We start from the raw sequence: 20994 nt of genomic DNA, 5'->3' as shown, positions 1-20994 counted from the left end.
TTATTTTGAGTATCATTATATGTAGACAAGAGATGTTTGTTCACACTTTTGTGTGTGACTTTCAGCCCATAGTTGGTTGTTGTAATCTTGCTCTAGTCGCTGATACACTCACTTCAAGTATCATTATATATAAACAAGGGGTGTTTATACTTGGCCCTTTAGTGACATTATATTTATGTTCTTGTTCTAGTCGCTTATACACTTGATTTATTGATTTTGAAGGTCTAATGAGGTGATTGCTTGTAAAAAAATCCATATTTATGGGAATGTGTAATTTGGTTTTCATTTGCCTATGAGATTTTTTAACTCATGTTCATGTTTTATAGCACAATTTGTATGTGCACGTGTTCTTGTGTATCTAAGGATATATCTTTGTCCCATAAGTGGACTTGCATGTGTTTTTACACTTTGTTCCGGTGTAAGGTTCATACCTTTTCTTTTATCCCTTAAGCATTTCCTTTGTAAAATCTCCTTCAAGATAATTGCTCTATTCAATAACACTTGTTTTTTTGCCTCTTGTAAGCTCAAGTAATATACTTGATTGAAATGTGATTGATACATGTCCATTAATGACTTATTTTAGTTACATGATATAGTATGCACATGCCCATAATGGCTATGGCTTTTGAAAACCTCACTCAAAGATTCATATATTTTTTGCCTTTCAAGGCCTTTTGTATTGTCCCTTAGTGGGCTATTTCATTATTCCCCATTGTGGGTTGCTTGTCCACTATTAGACCATGTGAATGCATTAAGCATAATGGCTACTATTCTTAGGCACTTATTGAAATCTTCTCACTTTTGCTTATTTTCAAGTATACATTCTTGAAAGTTGCTCAGTAGGAGACTTATTTAAACACTAAATTAGTGTATGATTCAATCTTGCATTCCATATTTTTTAGGCACACGTGCATCATTACTTTGCTTTTGCACATTAAATCATATGTTTACGAGATGAAAAATATTACCTAGTTTTAAAGCAAATATATTTTCTTGTATACTTTGAGCATCCCGTTTTGTTTTTTAGGTTCTTCAAGATCAGATGAAGGAATAATCCTGATATATTATAAAGATTGTCCAAAAAAATGCTTAAGGGAGCTCACTGTTAAGATCAATTGGAGGAAGACATTTGCAAATTTCAATGGCATCTTTACTAAAGACTCTTGAAGACTTGAGATTCTTCCTCTTGTATTATTTAAACCTATTGTTCTCTCATGCAAAGTTTGAGGGAGGTGTTAAATTATATCTTTTAATATATATATATATATATATATATATATATATATATATATACACACACATAATGTATATATGTATATGTATCTACTTACATATATATAAATATATATTTCCTTAATTGTAAGCCCTAAGGGGCATTCTGATCATTTTCCATTTTTTGCGCATATTCATAATTATGAATATGACTGTAATTACTTTTTCTTTTTTTTCTTTTCTTATTTTACTTTTCTTTTGGTTGACTTTAGTCAACCTTGGAATGGGGTCCAACATCTAGTCGTTGGACCCCTCCAACAACTACTAGAGCCCCTTCCAAGGTCTCCTAGTGGCTTATAAATAGGGGTCTTGCCCCATTGTAAATGTTCAAGGGTTTTTACCCTCTCCCTTAATGAAGATTCATTCTTTCTATCCCTTTTGGCTCCACCCCCTTGTGGGTTTATGAGTTTGCACTTTGCACTTAATGTGCATTGGGTTACCTCTTAGTGGGTTTGTGTATTTACACTTTATGTGTGTATTTATCGGTTCTTTTTTTAACCTATTGCATTCAATGTCATTTTCTAACAAAAACCCCAAAGTTTCTTTCCTTTAAGATGAATTTTCATAGCCAATGCCCGCATCAAGTAGTTGGATCCATTAAGTTTAAAGAGAGACCCACTCTTGATTCATGCTCCTTTGTAACGACCTTCAATCACCACAAGAAATACTTTCAAGACCAAGATAACCCAATGGAATACCATGTAACAAAGTATGTAGAATTACAAATAACAAATAACAAAGTGCAAAGCACATAAAAGTCCAATAATGGGCAATTACAAAGAAAATAGACAAGCACTCAAGGACACACAAAAGTCTACTAAGGGACAATGCCAAAGGCTAACAAAAATGAATATTATTGAATAGTGAGGGGAAAAATGAATGATTTACATGTCGGAGTTGCACCGCTATTTATACACAAAATGAGAGAACGACCATTGGGAGCTCCCCCTTTCATAGAGTCATTGGGGAGCTCCCAACGACTCCATGAAGAGTGGAAGGAAGGGAGGGGGGGGGGGGGGAGAATGCATAAAAATGAAAATATAAAAGTAAACAGAAAAAGGAAAAATAAGAAAAGAAATAAAATAATTGTTTCTAATAAACAACTATTATTACATGTAAAAAGACAAAAATGCCTCTATCCGGCAATTTATTATAATATATATATATATATATATATATATTAACAGGTTCAGGAGAAAATAAAATCAAGAATTGTTTCATTAGAAGATAGTTAGAAGACTGGAGAAGATATGAAGTGTCTAGCAGCCCAATAAGCACTATGTTCTAAGTTTGATGAGCTTTGATGGTAGCAGAAGCATGGGCCTACTCAAGAAAATTAAATTCTGATTACATCAACTATCATACTGTTCTTGTCTTATTTGCAGCAATACGTAAATCAAGACTGACAACAAATGTACCATTATTTTTCAAATAAAACAGATTTGCTTAACATTATTTCTCCTTAGAGAGAGAAACACTCCATTGAACTCATTCACACAGGTCCCTGACCAGTGCTGACCTTACCGAGATTTATGTATTTCATTCTGAACTTCGAACAGAAGGAAAAAAGTGTTTCTTAATTTTTACACAGTGAACAAGACCAGAAGAAGCAATTGGAATCTGTTGTTTTTGCTTTATCATCAATTTGAAAAACTAAATGACAATAAGTGACAATTAATATTTTAGGTACTGACATGGTTCATAACAGTCCACAAAAACAGGGTTATTACATTAATTACAATGTATACCATATTAGAAACACTAAAAAACATGATAGCAAAAACATTAAACAAAAGAAAGGTAAGAGTGCAGATGATACTAAATGTTACCAAGTTTCTAGCCATCATATGCAATTATCAGAAAAACACATTAATGAAGCAATAAGAACTTAAAATGTTTAACAGCTAAGAAGTCTCACCAGCTCCAGGAGCAGACGCCTGCATAGTAGTAATGCATGACAAAAAATAATCCTTCTGTATAGCTTCTTACCTATATAATGAAATTAACATCCAAAGACAATGAATAATCAACAGACACATGATGGAAATTCAATAACTAAATTGGAAATAAGAGAGCTGTCTTGAGTGTATACAACAAGCAGTTTCTAATTGTTTCAATGAACAAAACCTTTTGGAAGTATACTTTAACACAAGTATTATATGGATGAAATGAACCAACATCTCTCACCTAATATTGAACATCCAACCCGTTTAGCTGATATAAAGCTATCGATCTAGACACACGTATTTATGATTTATCATGGATTCTGTACTCCAATCAATATGCAAGTAGAGTTCCCCTTCATTTATTCATTTATCTATTTATTTATTTATTTATTTTCTCTGGTGGATTCCTGCCAAATCAAGAGAACCAGAGCTGCTTACCCTGGCTTCTCGAGAATCAATTCATGTACTAACCAAACTTGGCCGCTCAATTATCATCTCAAAAAATGTCCAACATGCTAAAATGACATTGCATCTCAAATGCTCTGTCTTGTCAAATAGCAAATCAATGCATCAACCAAACTATAATATTTTTGTTTTTACTGTTGATGACTAATCCATGCTCATTGTTCCTTTTCTCAGAGAAGACTTCAAACATGATCACAATTCTCTCTTCTTACTCCAATGGTGTGGGTAACTTGGGCAGAGGACAAAACAAAGTTTATCAAAGACTCAAACGAGGTCCGACAAAAGGAAAGTTAAGGGTTTTGGATGTAATGTGCCAAGGTTAAATATCTGGCAACACTCAAGGCAATAGTTTAATACCTATACTCTTTAATGCTTAATCCCAATATTCAACTATTATGTAAGCCACAAATTTATATCAATACTGCCATCAGGAAACCAGGACAAGAACAAATTACAGCAACAAAAAACAGTTTGACTGGAACAGTACTGTAAATTGATAAAAGTTTCAGATACAGTAGCCAGACACAGTTCACTTAATACTCACAAGCTCTTTTCGTATCTTTTCCACTTCATCAGACCCCTTTGCATTGAATTTGTGCTCATAATATCTTTGTTTCCAACCATGCATGCCCAAGCGTATCTATGGTGTAAAAGTGAGTCACAACCACAATACATGGATAAAAGAATAAGTGCAATAGCATTCAGCATTATAAAGTCCCTGGAGCAACAGAAAATGCAACACGGTATACAAACTTTATCATTGCTTAAATAGTCATCACTGTATAGATCAGATCTTTTGTGAATTAACTCTTTGAGCATCGCAGACAACTCCTTCATGTTCTCATAGGCCTGGAGAACAGAGAATCACTATGCAAGTTACAAGGCACAACTTTGGGATTGCAATATCTTTACAGAAACTGTGAAGCGCAAGCACGAAGAAACAAAAGACTGCTGAATTAGAGAAGCATAAAAATGAATAAATACTAGCTTGCATTCAATGGTTAGGGTTTTATAGTGAAACATACATCAGATTCATGCATGTCAAAAGTTTCATCAACAGGCATCTTTGTTGCCTCTGCAGTGACTTCCCACTTACAGGTCATGTAACTTTTTCCGCTTATACATACTTTTGAAATACCATTAACAATTTCCGTCTTTGATTCTTCTAGCTGAAAGCAAAGTAATTCCACAATTTAGCAAATGCAAACTACTAAGCTCGTAGACATAGGATACTTTGGTTCTAACCTCATAATCAAGATCATCTTCTTCTGACTTTCGTCGCATGATTTTTGCAATCAGATTCTGCATATAACAAGCAAGAGGTTTAGTTCTATTTTCAGTTACTTGTAAAACAGATCCTTGAGAATACATTTTTGAACTCATTTCTAGACATGTAGCTATCTGGTAAGTACAATTATCAAGAGTATAATATCATGCGGAGATCCATATGTAATTCAACCATATAAACTATGAAATTGTTTTGCTTCTGAATTTCTTCTATTTTTGCATGAATGAACTCATGACCTCTTTAAATATCTTGACAGCAACTAGATACACTTCATGCGGTAAATCTAATGGGCCGACTGAACTAAACAGTTCTCTGGGGACTCCATCTAGAACTAGAAGGATGGAAGAGCCAGATTTCTTCAAGCTTAGCAGACAGGATATATAGGTTTAGGCCTAGCTTTTGCACTTGATATTCAAAATCATGCCTTGGTTAGTATTAGAATATGGAATATGGATTGGATATGGTATGGATATGGATCCGATAAAGGATCCATATCCAATCACTAGTTTTATTTCCTTTGTATTCTAATGTAATCCTTGTAAAAGATTATTGTAACCCTATTAAGACTAATGAAGCATTACTGCAGCTACCAGGTTAACAGTGGCTGCCGATTTCTGAAACCCCTCTCCTCTCCCCTTACTTTTCTCATACCTTCAACAGATCACGTTAGTTCATAAGGAAATTTATCATGGTATCAAAGCAGGATTAATCATGTGCGTGAAGTGTTCAAGAATAGCAGAGATGCACCGAACCCTAGAAGGAGAGAGAAAGAGAAAGAGAGAGAGGAGAGAAAGGGAGAGAGAGAGAGAGGGACGGCGGCAGAAAAATAACTCGTTAACTTTTCTTAGGGCTTCTCTCTATTATTAAATAGAGAGAGGCAAAAAGGAATAATTAAATCTAAGCCCAATATAAAAACAGAATTTCAAAAAAACCTCTAATATAAAAGGACTTAACTTAAAACCACCTATATTCAACACTCCCCCTCAAGCTGGAGCATAGATATCAATCATGCTCAGCTTGTCACAACATTTTGAGAAATTTGGTCTAGCAAGAGGTTTTGTAAACATATCTGCAACTTGGTCTTCCGACTTTAGATATTTGGTAGTGATATGACCAGCTTGAACCATATCTCTTACATAGTGGCAATCAACCTCAATGTGCTTTGTTCTCTCATGAAATACAGGATTGTTCGTTATATATGTTGTAGCTTTGTTATCGCACATCATGGTCATAGGAGAGGAAACCTTCACCTGAAGATCATGAAGAACAGAACGAACCCACATCAATTCAGCAACTGTTTGGGCCATAGCCCGATATTCTGATTCTGCACTCGACCTAGAAACCACATTTTGTTTCTTACTTCTCCAAGAAATCAAGTTGTCTCCCAGAAACACACAGAATCTTGTGGTAGATTTTCTATCCACTACAGATCCTGCATAGTCGGCATCAGAATAGGCCACTATCTCCAGAGTTCCACCTTTCCTGAACAATAACCCCTTTTCCAGAAGAAGATTTTAGATATCTGAGAATCATAATAACTGCGTTCCAGTGTACCTCAGTTGGTTTGTCTATAAACTGACTAACTTTGCTTACTGCTAAAGCAATATCCGGCCTGGTCACAGTTACATACAGTAGTTTCCCTACTAGGGAGCGATAGCTTTTGCTATCAACCGGTTTTGACCCTTCTTCAAACAACTGAACTTTATGGTCCATGGGAATATTTGTTGGTTTAGCTCCCAACATTCTCGTTTCCTTTAATAAGTCAAGAACATACTTCCGTTGAGACAAAACCACCCTTTCACGGCTCCTGGTAACTTCTATACCCAGAAAATACCTGAGTGAACCAAGGTCTTTTGTAACAAAGTGTTTTTGAAGATGAGCCTTTGTGGCTTCAATAGGTTTCACATCATCTCCTGTAAGAATGATGTCATCCACACATACCACCATAACAACTATGCCAGAGCTAGTTGTCTTTATAAATAGTGTATGATCTGCTGCTGACCTATTAAAGCAAAGTGTGACATCACTTCAAACAACTTTTGAAACCATGCATGAGGACTTTGTTTCAAGCCATAAATCGCCTTTCTCAATCTACACACCTTCTGACACTCCCCCTCAACCTCGAATCCTGGAGGTTGTTGCATGTAAACAGTCTCAGATAGATCCCCATATAGAAATGCATTTTTCATATCTAATTGGTACAAGCTCCAACCATGCTGAACAGCTATTGAGAGAACAAGACGAATGGTACCCATCCGTGCAACAGGAGAAAAGGTTTCAAAGAAATCTATACCATATGTCTGAGTATACCCTTTTGCTACTAATCTGGCCTTGTACCTTTCAATAGAGCCATCATATTTGTACTTGATGGTATATACCCATTTACATTCAACAATGTCAGCATCTGCTGGGGGATCAACTAGATCCCATGTATGCTGAGATACTAAAGCATCAATTTCTTCTTGCATAGCCAGCTTCCAGTGATGATCAAGCTCTGCCTGTTGATAGTGCAGAGGAATAGTTTCAGCAGATACGACTGAAATAAAAGACTTCATCTGATTTCCAATTCTGGCATCGGAGACAAAATGAGATATGGGATATAAGGTACATTGTCGTGTCCCCTTTCGTAGAGCAATAGGCCTGTTATCATCATCATGAAGATCACTATTGTCAGTAGTACTTACCTCAGGGGAAGAAGAAGATGAAGGCGCTTGAGGAGGTGGAGCTCTACGCACATATACCAATGGAGGATTATGAAATCTGGAAGAGGATGAAGTTTGGTTCGGTAATGAGGGAACGGATTCCAAAGGAAAAGGGGGTATAGGTAATGGAAAAGACTCAGCTGGATCATCCTGCAGCGGAGAACTGGTACTAGAGTAATATGGAGTGGATTCCAAGAAAGATATATCCGCACTGACATACTCTCGGCGAGAAATAGGATCATAACATCGATATCCCTTTTGGTTTTTTGGATAACCTATAAATATGCATTTTGTAGCTTGAGCAACTAATTTATCACGGTCAGGACCAAATTTGTGTACAAAACAAACACATCCAAATATTTTGGGCGAGAAGGAGAAGAGTGGGGTATTGGGTTTTAGGATATGTAATGGAATTAGATCACCCACAGAAGACGAAGGCATGCGGTTGATCAGATAACAAGCAGTGGTAATCGCATCACCCCAGTATGACGCAGGAACATTGGATTGAATCATAATGGTTCTGGCAACATCAAGCAGGAGACGATGTTTTCGCTTAGCCACCCCATTTTGTTGAGATGAATAGGCACAGGAAGTTTGGGGTTGGATGCCATGATCTTGGTAAAATTGTAACAGATTTTTTGATTTAAACTCGAGAGCATTATCAGTGCGAACAATCTTGACAATAGATTCAAACTGAGTTTTTATTTCAAGAATTAAGGATTTGATAATACTTGAAACTTCAGATCGTTCCTTTATCAAAAACACCCATGACAACTTAGAGAAATCATCAATAATAACAAGATAGTAACGACACTGAGTCCTAGTAGGAATCTTACTAAGACCCCATAAGAAGTTCAAAAACTTTATTACTAGACTGACTATGACTTGAAGGGAACGAACTTCGATGATGCTTTCCCAACTGACATGCTTCACACTGAAATGATGTGGTGGAAGGAATTTGAGGAAAGACCGAACGAAGCTTTGACAATGAAGGATGACCAAGACGACGATGCCACTGAACTGGACTGAATGAGTGTTCCACTGCAGCATGAACATTACCCATTGGATGATGTAGGTAGTAAACTCCATTTTCTTCATAGCCTCCACCAATCTTCTTCCCCGTCAGCAAATCCTAAAAATGACAATCCATCGGATCAAATATAACTCTACAGTTTTGTTCTCTTATAAAGCAACTAACAAAGAGTAAACTTTGAGGAAAGTTTGGAGCATGAAGAACATTTTTCAACTGTAATGAGGAGGATATAGAAATATTTCCCTGACCAACAACCGGGGAGGAACTCCCATCGGCTAATGAGACTCCTCGATGAGCATTAATATCCTTTATATCTGAAAAAACACTTGAATTCCCACATAAATGTCTGGATGCACCAGAGTCAATAATCCACTTACTGTCAGTCGGATGAAGATGATTTTCGGTTGAATAGGCAACACCAGCTACAGGAGGGGTGAAACTCAAAGGACGAAGAGCTATCAGCTCATCATATTCAGCACGATTGAAAGTGATACTACTGTCACTTGCGGAGATATTTTCCTGTACCTTTGTTGCCTCGTGAGTAGTAACATTTGCTTTAGGAGCATATGACTTTGATGAAGAGGAGGTTGGCCGGCCATGCTTATCCCAACAACGATCTTCTAAATGTCCAGATTTTCCACAGAATGTACATTGAAGCTTTCTGCCTCCAATACCTCGTCCACGACCTCGTTCTCTGATATTCTGAAGATTTCCACGCCCATAACCAGATGAGACAACTAGAGCAGATGACTGAGTCACAGGCTGAGATTGTGGAAGAGAAACCGCAAGTTTACTCAAACGATTGTATGCATCAGCAAGAGTAGGAACATCTGATCCAGTCAGCATTTGGACTTTTGCAACAGAGAATTCTGAAGATAAGCCTGTAAGAAACCGAGCAACCATAGTTTGTTCTTGATGATCCTTCTGCTTCGAACAACAGAGAGGCCTGTGAGCATTGAGCCTTTCAAACGCCGCTTTTACTGATGCATAATACTGAGCCAAGGTTTGATCCCCCTGTTGTAAATTATATATCTCCTGTTCGACTTGCAGGATACGACTCACATTAGTCTCTTGTGAATACGTATCACGAAGATTGTCCCACATCTGTTTGGTTGTATAATAGTAAATTAAACCATCTGCAATATGGGTTTCGACACTATTCATGATCCATGACATAACAATGTCATTATCTTCATCCCAAGTAACGTATTTTCCCACCTTTTCATTGGGTTCATCTTCCAACAAAATATGTTTTCTACTATGTCCAGACACCGACATCATAAACGTTCTGGACCACCTGGCATAATTAGTTTCATTCAACCTTACAGAAGAGCCGTACGAGAAGGGATTGGCAAAAGCCTTATACTCTCCAATATGCTCAATTTTGGAATCACATTTCGAAGTTTCACCCATACTGAATATTTAATTCTATTTCAGCCAAAACAAATCAAATCTACCCACTTGAATAGCAGGTTTTATAAACCCAACAGCCACAACAGGTATACAATCTTGCCAGGCTTCACGCAGCACATACGATAGCGTATGTGACCATCACTCATCAGCCAGAACCGACGACCAACATCTATACTCAACACAGAATCCCTCGACAATAATAAAAAAAATTCACATAAGCATGATATTTTCCAACACAACAGATATTTTCCAACACAGCAAAGAAACAATCTTGCTGTTTCCACGACAGAACTTCTGAAAAAATAAATTTCAAGACAGCATGTTTGATACCAAAACTAATATGCGTCTTTCACAGCAAAGAAAAACATCATGACAGCAGACAAACATCACGACAGCATGAAAATATACCCAACAGGAATCACAGTATCACGAGATGCTGAAATCACGACAGCAGACACACATCACGACAACATGAAAATATACCCAGCAGGAATCACGGTATCACGAGATGCTGAAATCACGACAGCAGTTGTTGAACCCATATTGGCTTATGCTGGAAATCAAGACAGCTAAAAACAGAATGCAAAAAAAAATCACAACAGGGACACGATAAACAAATCACAGCAGCAGCAGATCTCTATCCCAAATAGCGTAAACAAATCCCAGCTGCAACACATCTCAATCACACATAGCCACACGGAAAGACATCTGTTATCAACTGCCACACCCAGAAATCACGACAGATGGAACTCAAGAGAAAGGGGTTACGGCTGCCGAACACACACTCCCACGATGCTCCTTAGATCTGATAACAGATCTGGACCAGATCTGTCATCAAATCTCACGAAAAAAAAATTAATACACACCGGGTTCCAATATAGTTTTTGTTGGTGTAGATCGATTGCAGAGGAGATCACGATCTATCACGTTCCTGAGATCGTTGGCTTTGATACCATGTTCAAGAATAGTAGAGATGCACCGAACCCTAGGAGGAGAGAGAAAGAGAGAGAGAGAGAGAGAGAGAGAGAGAGAGAGAGGGAGAGAGAGAGAAGGACGGCTGCAGAAAAAGAACTTGTTAACTTTTCTTAGGGCTTCTCTCTATTATTAAATAGAGAGAAGCAAAAAGGAATAATTACATCTAAGCCCAATATAAAAACAAAATTTCAAAAAAAACTCTAATATAAAAGGACTTAACTTAAAACCACCTATATTCAACATGAAGAATATCTGAAAACTCGTGCCTGGTCAGCGTGAAAAGCTGACAGTTCGCAGATCTGAAATCTCCTCTCATCTATCTCAGCAGATCCCTTTTTCAGCGTGAAAATTGGTAGGTCACGTGATCCTAACTCATCCTTCTTTTCTTTTCTGTTATTTATGTTTCTTTAAGTGTCAATCTGCCGTAGATCTGATTGTTTTCCAGATCTATTTATTTTCTTCTATTATCTTGCAGATCTGAAATCCCTTCAGATCTGCTATGTCATAGATCTGAAATACCTTCAGATTTATTATCGTCTCTCTCTCTATCGCAAATCTGAAAGCTCTGTCGTAGATCTGATAGTTTCCCAGATCTATTTCTTTTCTTTTATTATCTTGTAGATCTGAAATCCCTTCAGATCTGCTGTGTCGTAGATCTGAAATACTTTCAGATTTATTATCGTCTCTCTCTCTCTCTGTCGCAAATCTGAAAGCTGCGACAGATCTGCTATCAGTCCTTTCTTCTATTCCTGGTGATCATTGTCTAATTCGAGTTTCTTCTATTCCTCACAGATTTGAAATCCCTTCAGATCTGATATTCTGTCTTTGTCATAGCCTTTAGTGATCACTTTGTCTGTCGCAGATCTGAAAATATTTTCAGATCTGCTATCAGCCCTTTAAGCCCTCAAATCTGTCTGACACACCTACTTATTTTCATTTATCTTAATTCTTTGTCAGTCCTTTATTTTTTGTCCCAGCCACCAGTTTCTTTCCACTGTCAAACAGTCAATCAATGGATTTTTCAGGTAATTTGGGTCTCTCTTCCAGTTTCCTGTGGCAATTAGTTTCAGAAAAGTTAACTACCAACAACTATTTGACCCTTTTATTTGGAGTCAAGATCTTTCAGGACACTTGGATGGATCGACTCCAATGCCTCCAGAATTTATCACAATCGAAGCCAAAGAGGATGGAGGATTGTCGAATATTATTCGCAACCCTGCATTTGTTACTTGGATGAAGCGTGATCAGGCACTCGTCGCATACATCACTTCCACATTGTCACAAGAAGTCTTGATTTTCATTCCTGATGATTGCACATCTAAGGTTTTGTGGGATGCTTTAGCTCAGACCTACTCTCAAATATCAGAGGCTAAAGTGTTGTTTTTTAAACGCGAATTTCAGATGTTAAAAAAGAGTGCAATGAGCATTATTGAATTCTTAAATCAAGTCAAAAGCATCACAGATCAATTAGCCATAGTTGGATGTCTAGTCTCAGATAAAGAAAAGGTGCAGCAAACACTGAATGCCCTGGGATCAGAATATTATATTCTTGTTACATCCTTATTATGCTTGCCTACGTTGCTCTCCTTTGAGGAATTACGCGCCAAACTCTTTCAGTATGAGATGACACTGAAAAGCATGTATGAAGCTTCAACAGGACAATCATCTACGCATGAGGTTCTTGCCACAGGGGTGATAGCTGATCGTGCACGAGGAGGACATGGCAGAGGCAAGGGAAATCCAATCCAGGGTGGACGTGGGTTACTACCTACACCAACTTCAATGTCAGTTTTTCAAAGAATGTTCCCACATGCTATCAGTGTAACAAACGAGGTCATATCAAGGCCAACTGCTGGTTCAACCCACAAAATCAGAATAGAATGCAAAACACTAGAAATGTTGGTATATCAGGAACTGCAGGTACATTTCGGGTCAGTGATGATGCTAAGGATCTTCTACTATCTCTACTATATGCTATGGCCAACTTGAATCTGAAGCATAATGATGATGGAATATGGTATGTTGACTCTGGGGCAGCAACCCATGTCACTGGCAATGCAGGTAAGTTCTCTACTTTGACTCCCTATTTTGGTAAATCTAATATTGTAACCGGAGATGGGACTCACCACCCTATTTCAAACATAGGCAATGTCCTCATTCCTTTGTCTGAGTCATCTATCCCTTTATCTGATGTTGTTCATGCACCGAACATAAAGAAAAATATTATATCTGTTTCTAAGCTTGTTGATTCTACCAATTCTTCCGTGAAATTTACTCTTACTTCTGTCTTTGTCAAGGATCTTCAAACGAAGGAGATGTCCGCTAAAGGAGACCGACGTGGAGACATGTATGTCTTCAATGAAGATCCAGCCTCCAGTGTCCTGAAGCCCAAGTCTGATCTCATCTCTAAAAGCGTCCTAAGTACATCCAAATGTAATAAGTTAGATCTCTGGCATTCTCGTCTTGGTCATTGTAGTCAAGTCTTTATTGAAAAGTTAGTGCCCAATGGTTTTCTTTCAGAGTCTGTTTCACCTTCATTGAAGGATAAAATATGTCCCAGCAGGTCTGCAAAAGTCATGTACTCTCTTTTTTCATCAAATAAATAAAAGAGCTTCCATGCCCTTTGAGATAATATGTTCAGATGTTTGGGGCCAGCCCCTAATCCTTCCGCTTCTGGAAGTAAATATTATGTATCTTTTATTGACAATTTCTCTTGTTTTACGTGGATATTCTTTATGAAACACAAATCAGAAGTTTTTTCCATTTTCCGTCACTTTCATGCCTATGTTAAAAATCAATTCTCTCAAAATATCCAAATTCTCCAATGTGATAGAGGTGGTGAGTATTCCTCCAAAGAATTTTTAGATTTTCTCCAAGATAATGGGATGCATCGTAGAGTTTCTTGCCCGTACACTCCACAACAAAATGGAATTGCTGAACGTAAACACAAACATATTGTGGAAAGTGCAATGAGTATGATGCATGGGAGTAATTTACCCATTAGTCTTTGGACTGAAGTTTTTCACACTGCCACTCATGTGATAAATCGTCTTCCTATGCCTAGTCTTGAAAATCAAACTCCCTATTATGTTCTTTTTGGTGCACATCCCGATTATAATGAGTTACGAGTCTTTGGATGCACATGTTATGTACATATTGACAAATCCATGAGTACTAAATTTCAGGACAAAGCCTCTATATGCCAATTTGTAGGTTATGCAGATGAACACAAGGGTTACAGGTGCTATGATCCTGCCAATAAGAAGATTAGAATTTCCAGAAATGTTGTTTTTGATGAAAATAGTTTTTTGGGAAAAGAAGCAGACGTCAATCGTGAACATATTGGTGCAGTTGCTAATTGGTATGACCCATGGCTTAGTGCTGAACTTATTTCACATGCTGCCGAGCATACTATTTTTGACTCCTGAAAGCATACATGGTGAGACAGTTTTAGATGATGCATCACAAGCAGAGTGTCTGAGATACAAAGGTAATGTGTATACGAGGAGACCTAGAGAGCAAACGAATGTACCTGCTGAAGAACACATTGCATTGTCTAATAACAGAGAAGCACGCAGAAGATCAGGCATGATAAGGCATCTTATTGAAAAGTGGGTTAGTTATGACAACTTTTCTATGGACTTTCAGATTTTTCTATCCCAGATTGAAAAACACGATGAACCTCTTGGTTTTCATCAAGCTATCCAATCCAACAAATGGATTGAAGCGATGAATGAGGAGATCGAGGCACTTCATGAGTGTCAAACATGAGAGATAGTTGGTCGCCCTCCAGATAAAAATGTTCTTGGTTCCAAATGGGTTTATAAAATTAAATATAAACCGGATGGTAGCATTAAACGGTACAAGGCGCGTCTTGTAGCCAAGGGTTTCACTCAAGAATATGGTCAGGATTATGATGAGACCTTCAGCCCAGTGATAAAAATGGGAACTATTCGCATTATACTTGGCTTGGCGATTGAACATGTCTAGATCCTTAGTCAGTTTGATGTTAAGAATGCATTCCTTCATGGGGACTTAAAGGAAGAGGTCTACATGGAGCGGCCTCAAGGTTATACAGAGGGAGACCCAAAAGAATATGTATGCAAATTAACCAGAGCTTTGTATGGATTGAAGCAAGCTTCTAGGTTTAAGGATTTGAAAGCTTTTCCTTAGAAATCCAGAAACATGGTTTCTTTCGTTCCCAACTTGACCATTCTCCGTTTATATATAGGAATGGTACCACTATGGTTTTCTTACTCATATATGTTGATGATATTGTTATCACCGGTAATGCTCCAGACCACATTCAGCGAATTAAAGTTTTGTTGAGTATGAGGTTCAAAATGAAAGACCTTGGGGAGCTGAGATATTTTCTTGGTGTAGAGGTAGACAGACAAGATGAAAAAATGTCATTAACTCAACATAAATATACTCTTGATCTTCTGGCTAAAGCAGGAATGACAGATTGTAAACCTCTACCCACACCCAGTGTTGTCAACCAAAGGCTCAGTATTTGTGATGGTGAGTTATATCCTGATGCAGTCAAGTATCGCAGTTTAGTGGGTATGCTACAATACCTTACTTTTACTAGACCAGACATTGTATATTCTGTTAATCAAGTATCTCAATTTATGCATGAACCAAAGATTGGTCACATGGATGTTGTCAAACGCATCATTCGCTATCTAAAAGGAACGGTGGATGATGGACTCACATATATCTAATCTTCATGGAAGTCACCAAAACATGACATACTGGCCTATACAGATGCAAACTGGGTAGGGGATCCAGATAAGAAGAGGTCCGTTTCAGGATACTGTGTTTTCATTGGAAGAAATTTTGTCTTATGGAGTAGCAGAAAACAGAAGGTTGTGGCAAGATCTAGCACAGAGGCATAGTATAGATCTATGGCAGCTGTCACAGCAGAAGTGACTTGGATTAGGCATCTACTTAAAGAGATGGGAGAGGATATCTCAAATTCAACACTTATGTGTGATAATAGAAGTGCTATACAAATTGCATTCAATCCTATTCATCACAGTCGGACTAAGCATATTGAGATTGATCAACATTTCATAAGACAAAAGATAGCCGACAAAGAGATTGAACCAGTTTATGTGCCGTCAGAAGACCAAGTTGCCGATATGTTTACAAAAGGTCTCACAAGTCACCACTTTTGGTATCTGAAGAGCAAGTTGCACATGGTTCAACCCCATGCACAACTTGAGGGAGGGTATTAGAATATGGAATATGGATTGGATATGGATCTGATAAAGGATCCATATCCAATCACTAGTTTTATTTCCTTTGTATTCTAATATAACATGTGTTACTAATAAGGGGCACTTTTGTCCTTGTAAAAGATTATTGTAACCCTATTAAGACTAATGAAGCATTACTGCAGCTACCAGGTTAACAGTGGCTACTGATTCCTGAGACCTCTCTCCTCTCCCCTTACTTTTCTCATACCTTCAACAGATCACGTCAGTTCATAAGGAAATTTATAAGTTAGGAGATATGAAATATTGTCAAAATTTGGTGATACTGTATATGGACCAAACCCAAGCAACATATGGCTTATATTCTTAACAAAATTTTGGTAATATTGCATATCATCTTATCTGTGCTCCTATGATATGGTTCAAGCCTTACTTTTAAGGCTAGTTTGTTAATAGGTTGAGTGATGGTAGAGCTAAGGTCCTAAGTTTAGAACATACCTAGTTTGTTGGCATCACAAGGTTCTAGTAATAAGAAAAGAAAATGGGTCAAGGAGTTCTTTGAAAGAAGAAATTGGACTACTATTTCAAAGCAGAACTTCCTAATCCCTGAGGAATGATCCACTTGAATGGAAGAACTAAGGCAAGGGCTTTGAATCTTTGATTAATCACTACGTTCAAATATCTCGAAAAAAATAAATCAACCGCCCATAGATAAAAGGTGCATTTTCATTTATCCTCTTATATTTGTGTTTCACTCAAGCCCATTCTTTATATCCTAACACTATGCATCGAGCAGTGTTGTTAAAAACGTGCCTCAAGGCGCAAAAAGCACGCCTCGCCTCAAGGCGAGGGCCTTTGTGCCTTGAGGCGCAGTTAAAAAGCGTAAACCCATGTAGGCGTACGCCTCTTGCGCCTTGAGGCGAGGCGCACCTCAGCGTGAGGCGAGGAGCGCACGCCTTAATTTGTTGGTCAAATGAGGGTCAAATCCCTCATTTGACCAACAATAACATCTCACCACCGACCCTAATAAGGGTCGGGAGCCCTAATTCCCCTAATCTCCTCTCTCGCAGCCCCTCTCGTCTCTCGCAGCCCCTCTCTCCCTCCCTCTCTCTCTCGTCTCTCACAACCCCTCTCTCGTCTCTTGTAGTCTCTCTCTCTCGTCTCTCACACTCTATCACTTTCCCGCCTCCTCCTTCTCGCCGGAAGTAGCCACGACGCCGGCAACCCTTGCCGGACACCAGGTAACCCCGACCCCCTTCATTCATCAACAGCATAGACAAAAAAGAACAAGCTTAAATGTTTAAAAGTTGGAAATGTAGTGTGAATGATTACTGATGCAAAAACACTGATTTGGTCCTCTTGATGTTTGCAACTATGTATCATTTGTGCTGCAACCATGTAATTGCTTTGCTATGTTGAAAACTATTCCATTCCCACTCTTTCTGCTTGGTATGTGCACTGTAGAAAATGGATTCTGTTCTGACATGACCAGGACATCCTTGCATAAGGTGACCAAATTGGTTAAGAATTCACAGGAATGTGGATCAGTGTGGACCACGAGATTCAGGTGCATGGATAGACAGTGAGTATTTGAGCCAGCTGCGTGGATGGTTTTTCAACCAAAAAATTGTTATGTCCAATTGCCATTCAAGTGTACATTTTTCGGTTGGCTTACTGAGATATCTCAGTGATTTAACTGCCAAGCCAAATTCCAGATATTGAGGTTTTGCTACGAGCAGTGTCACGGTGCTGTAGGCCATTAAACAGAAAAACAATCTGGACTATATTTTCGTATAAAAAAAATAAAAACAAAAATAAAAAAAGATGCTTAATAACAACGTAATCAAGGTCATGGTCCAGTTTCTTCAACCATACGGATAAATAAGTTTGTTTTTGGCAATATAGTGGATCTAGTAAGAACCCTTATAATAGGCATACTTCTGATTTGATGTTTGCTTATATATTGCTAGAATGCAAGTCCAGTGTTAATTACAAACTCTATAGCTGTTTCAGTTTCTATGTTCTTCTGCTTGTCCTTTTCAAGTATTAGCATAATAAATCTATATGCTATTTGTATTCTGATCTATTGTTTATAAACTGCTCATTTTATCCTATTTATCTTGCAGGTGGTGCTCGATAAGTTGGTTAAGCCTTTTAATAATATTATCGATTACAACACAAGGTAATGTAAGAAATAAAAGTATTCATCTTTATTCAATGCTTGTTCAAGAGACAATTAATGTTGTTAGTGCTAATATGCATTTTTTTGTTAATGTTAGTTTTTTATTGAATGAATGCTCGTTGTTGCATTAATGTTACTTTTACATGTTAATCTCATATTTTTTCCTTATTTATTTGAGATTTTTTATTTCGTGTTGGTTGTTGCTTCATCAATAAAGCATTTCTTATTTATAATTTTAGATCATTTTTATAGTTTTTTTAAGTTAAAAAAAAAATTTGAGGCTTACGCTTTGCGCCTCGAGGCTTACGCCTCGCCTCAGATTTTGGTGGAGCGCCTCGCTACGCCTCAACTATTTTCACAACACTGGCATCGAGGGATAAATTGTCTGGGCATACAACACAAACTTAACATAGAAAATATTTTAGTTTCTGGTGAATGATCTTGGACCAAAAATAGCTGCATCTGAAGATATCCATACAATGTATATAACTAATTTAACAAGTGGAATTGTAAAGGAGTTCAAACCTTTTTAACTTCTAATCTTTTTTCGAAGATTCGATCTTCATAAGAACCAACAGCCAGGACGAAGTGATCTACTCGTTTTAACTTCAAGAATGGAGCTTTCTTATCTTTGATCTGAAGAAGGAAATTTGTCAAAAGAGCATTTTCTTTGTGGCATTCAAGATGCATAAACATACAAGAACGTGACCTAATTTCACATTGTAAGCAGTTGAGTGGATACCTTGGCTGCATCAGTGATATAGCCACCCATACTTTTCAGCTCCTTCTTATATACATGAATAAGCAGATCGATGGCTTTCTACAATGTACATTAATCAACCGATAGTGTGGAAACAAATATAAAAGATTTCAGACATGGAAATAAGGTGGAAAATGCAATTTTCTGAAATCCTAAGCTTCTTACACATATCTAAGTGTTTTTAGGGATGTACCATGTTCACATAAGGTAAATACATGCAGGTTACAACTAACAGACATATCTTCTATGTATGTAGACAAATATTGGCATGTGGATGTCAATAAATGCATTCAAGTACTGAAGCAGAGATGAAAGCTCCTATGCATGAACATAGGAAGAAGAAGAAGAAGAAGAAGAAGAAGAAGAAGAAGACTTAATTCAAGACCAACCTCATGAATTGCAAGGCTTGGTAGATGTGGCAAAAAATCATTTCCAGTAAAGAAACAGATGAAGACGAAATCATCCACAATTCTTTCAAAATTATACTCGAAAGGAAGATCTGGAAATGAGAACTCCAATTCCAAAAACTCCCTCAGTGTCCAAATATTAAGCATCTGCCAAATATGAAAGCAGATAGGGAGAAAGAAAATGTTAGAACAAGTTTAATTGAAAAACAAAAAAGCACACTGCTAGAATCCACAAGTTGGTATTGTGAATGCATTACAACAATTGACAAGTATCTCAAATAGAATGAGACCTGGTATGGTTTTCGATGCCGTACAGCACGTTCCCTAAGTTCAGCCACTCGGTCCTCTTTCCCATTGGGAGTTACTATTTTATTTTGCAGCTGTTCATCTATCAGAACATCCTAGAAATAGACAAAATAGATGATGAAATGAGAAGAAAAAAATCAAAGAAGAGTGCCAAATTCTAACATGGGGAGAAGTTAATCCAATTGCTAAATTGACACCAAATGCACTATCAATGAGTTTCCAGTGCCTGTGTTTTCCTATGAACAATTGCAATGGCAGTCATGGCCCATGACTTCATGTAGTGTATACATTAAATAAATGAAAATACATGGATCTATGGTGACATAACTTGTAAATCAGAACGTGAAAACCTTATTTTGCTTTCCCAAGTTTCATTCAAATTCCAACATAAAGGAAAACAATGAAACAATAACAATTCCAGCTTCAATATATGCAGTATTATAGAAGCAACTGATCATAAAAAAAAGGAAGAATTTGTTCGCCAAAGCTAAAAGAAAGTTGGCTAACCTCTCGTAATATAGAAAAGTGGATTTCGTGGGTTGCTAATGCTAACATTATTAGATCAGCATCCTGTTATAGAATACTCATGGATTAACAACACAAGCCAAGTAACACCAATCAAAATACATGCTCCAAAAAATAGAAGCATAATAGCCTACCAAACCATATATGCAATGACGAGTGTTTGGATTGTAGCCTGGAAGATTCCTTTGTTGCCGAATATACATCATGATCTTATGCTCCCCTTCACCAGGAACATTTGCATCAGATAGTATAACCTTCAAAACCAATTCCATACGACCAATCGATTAATAATTGAAAGACACCAACTCAATAATCATTGTTAATGTCAATATGATTTGAATTGCTTCCAAAAATCCACGTTAGTATTAGGAGATACAGAATGAAGAAACAAGAGGAAACATAATAAGAATTGAGTTGCTTCCCAGTAAGCGTGCAAACATTGCCACTAATAATGAGTTACCGGGAAAACAAGAGAAAAAACATAAGGTGACAATTTTAGAG

At 37.4% G+C, this 20994-nt stretch overlaps 1 protein-coding gene across 1 annotated transcript in view; it reads right to left on the bottom strand.

The window, feature by feature from the left end:
* LOC149848665 (5'-3' exoribonuclease 3-like) overlaps positions 1–20994 on the bottom strand; it is a 68389-nt gene that overhangs the window by 32214 nt on the left and 15181 nt on the right. Inside the window, exons 5-15 of the mRNA XM_090004969.1 lie at positions 20628–20747; positions 20472–20538; positions 19953–20026; positions 19645–19809; positions 19238–19315; positions 19021–19101; positions 4929–4985; positions 4709–4852; positions 4437–4532; positions 4228–4323; positions 3191–3261 (exon numbers count right to left, since the gene is read on the bottom strand). Coding sequence (XP_089861095.1) covers positions 3191–3261; positions 4228–4323; positions 4437–4532; positions 4709–4852; positions 4929–4985; positions 19021–19101; positions 19238–19315; positions 19645–19809; positions 19953–20026; positions 20472–20538; positions 20628–20747 — 1049 coding nt within the window. The remainder of the gene's footprint in view (positions 1–3190; positions 3262–4227; positions 4324–4436; positions 4533–4708; positions 4853–4928; positions 4986–19020; positions 19102–19237; positions 19316–19644; positions 19810–19952; positions 20027–20471; positions 20539–20627; positions 20748–20994) is intronic.

The sequence above is a fragment of the Nuphar pumila genome, chromosome 1, assembly GCF_984573655.1.
Source record: "Nuphar pumila chromosome 1, dmNupPumi1.hap1.1, whole genome shotgun sequence".
Classification (NCBI taxonomy): domain Eukaryota; kingdom Viridiplantae; phylum Streptophyta; class Magnoliopsida; order Nymphaeales; family Nymphaeaceae; genus Nuphar; species Nuphar pumila.
This window is presented reverse-complemented; position numbering and strand designations above follow the sequence as displayed.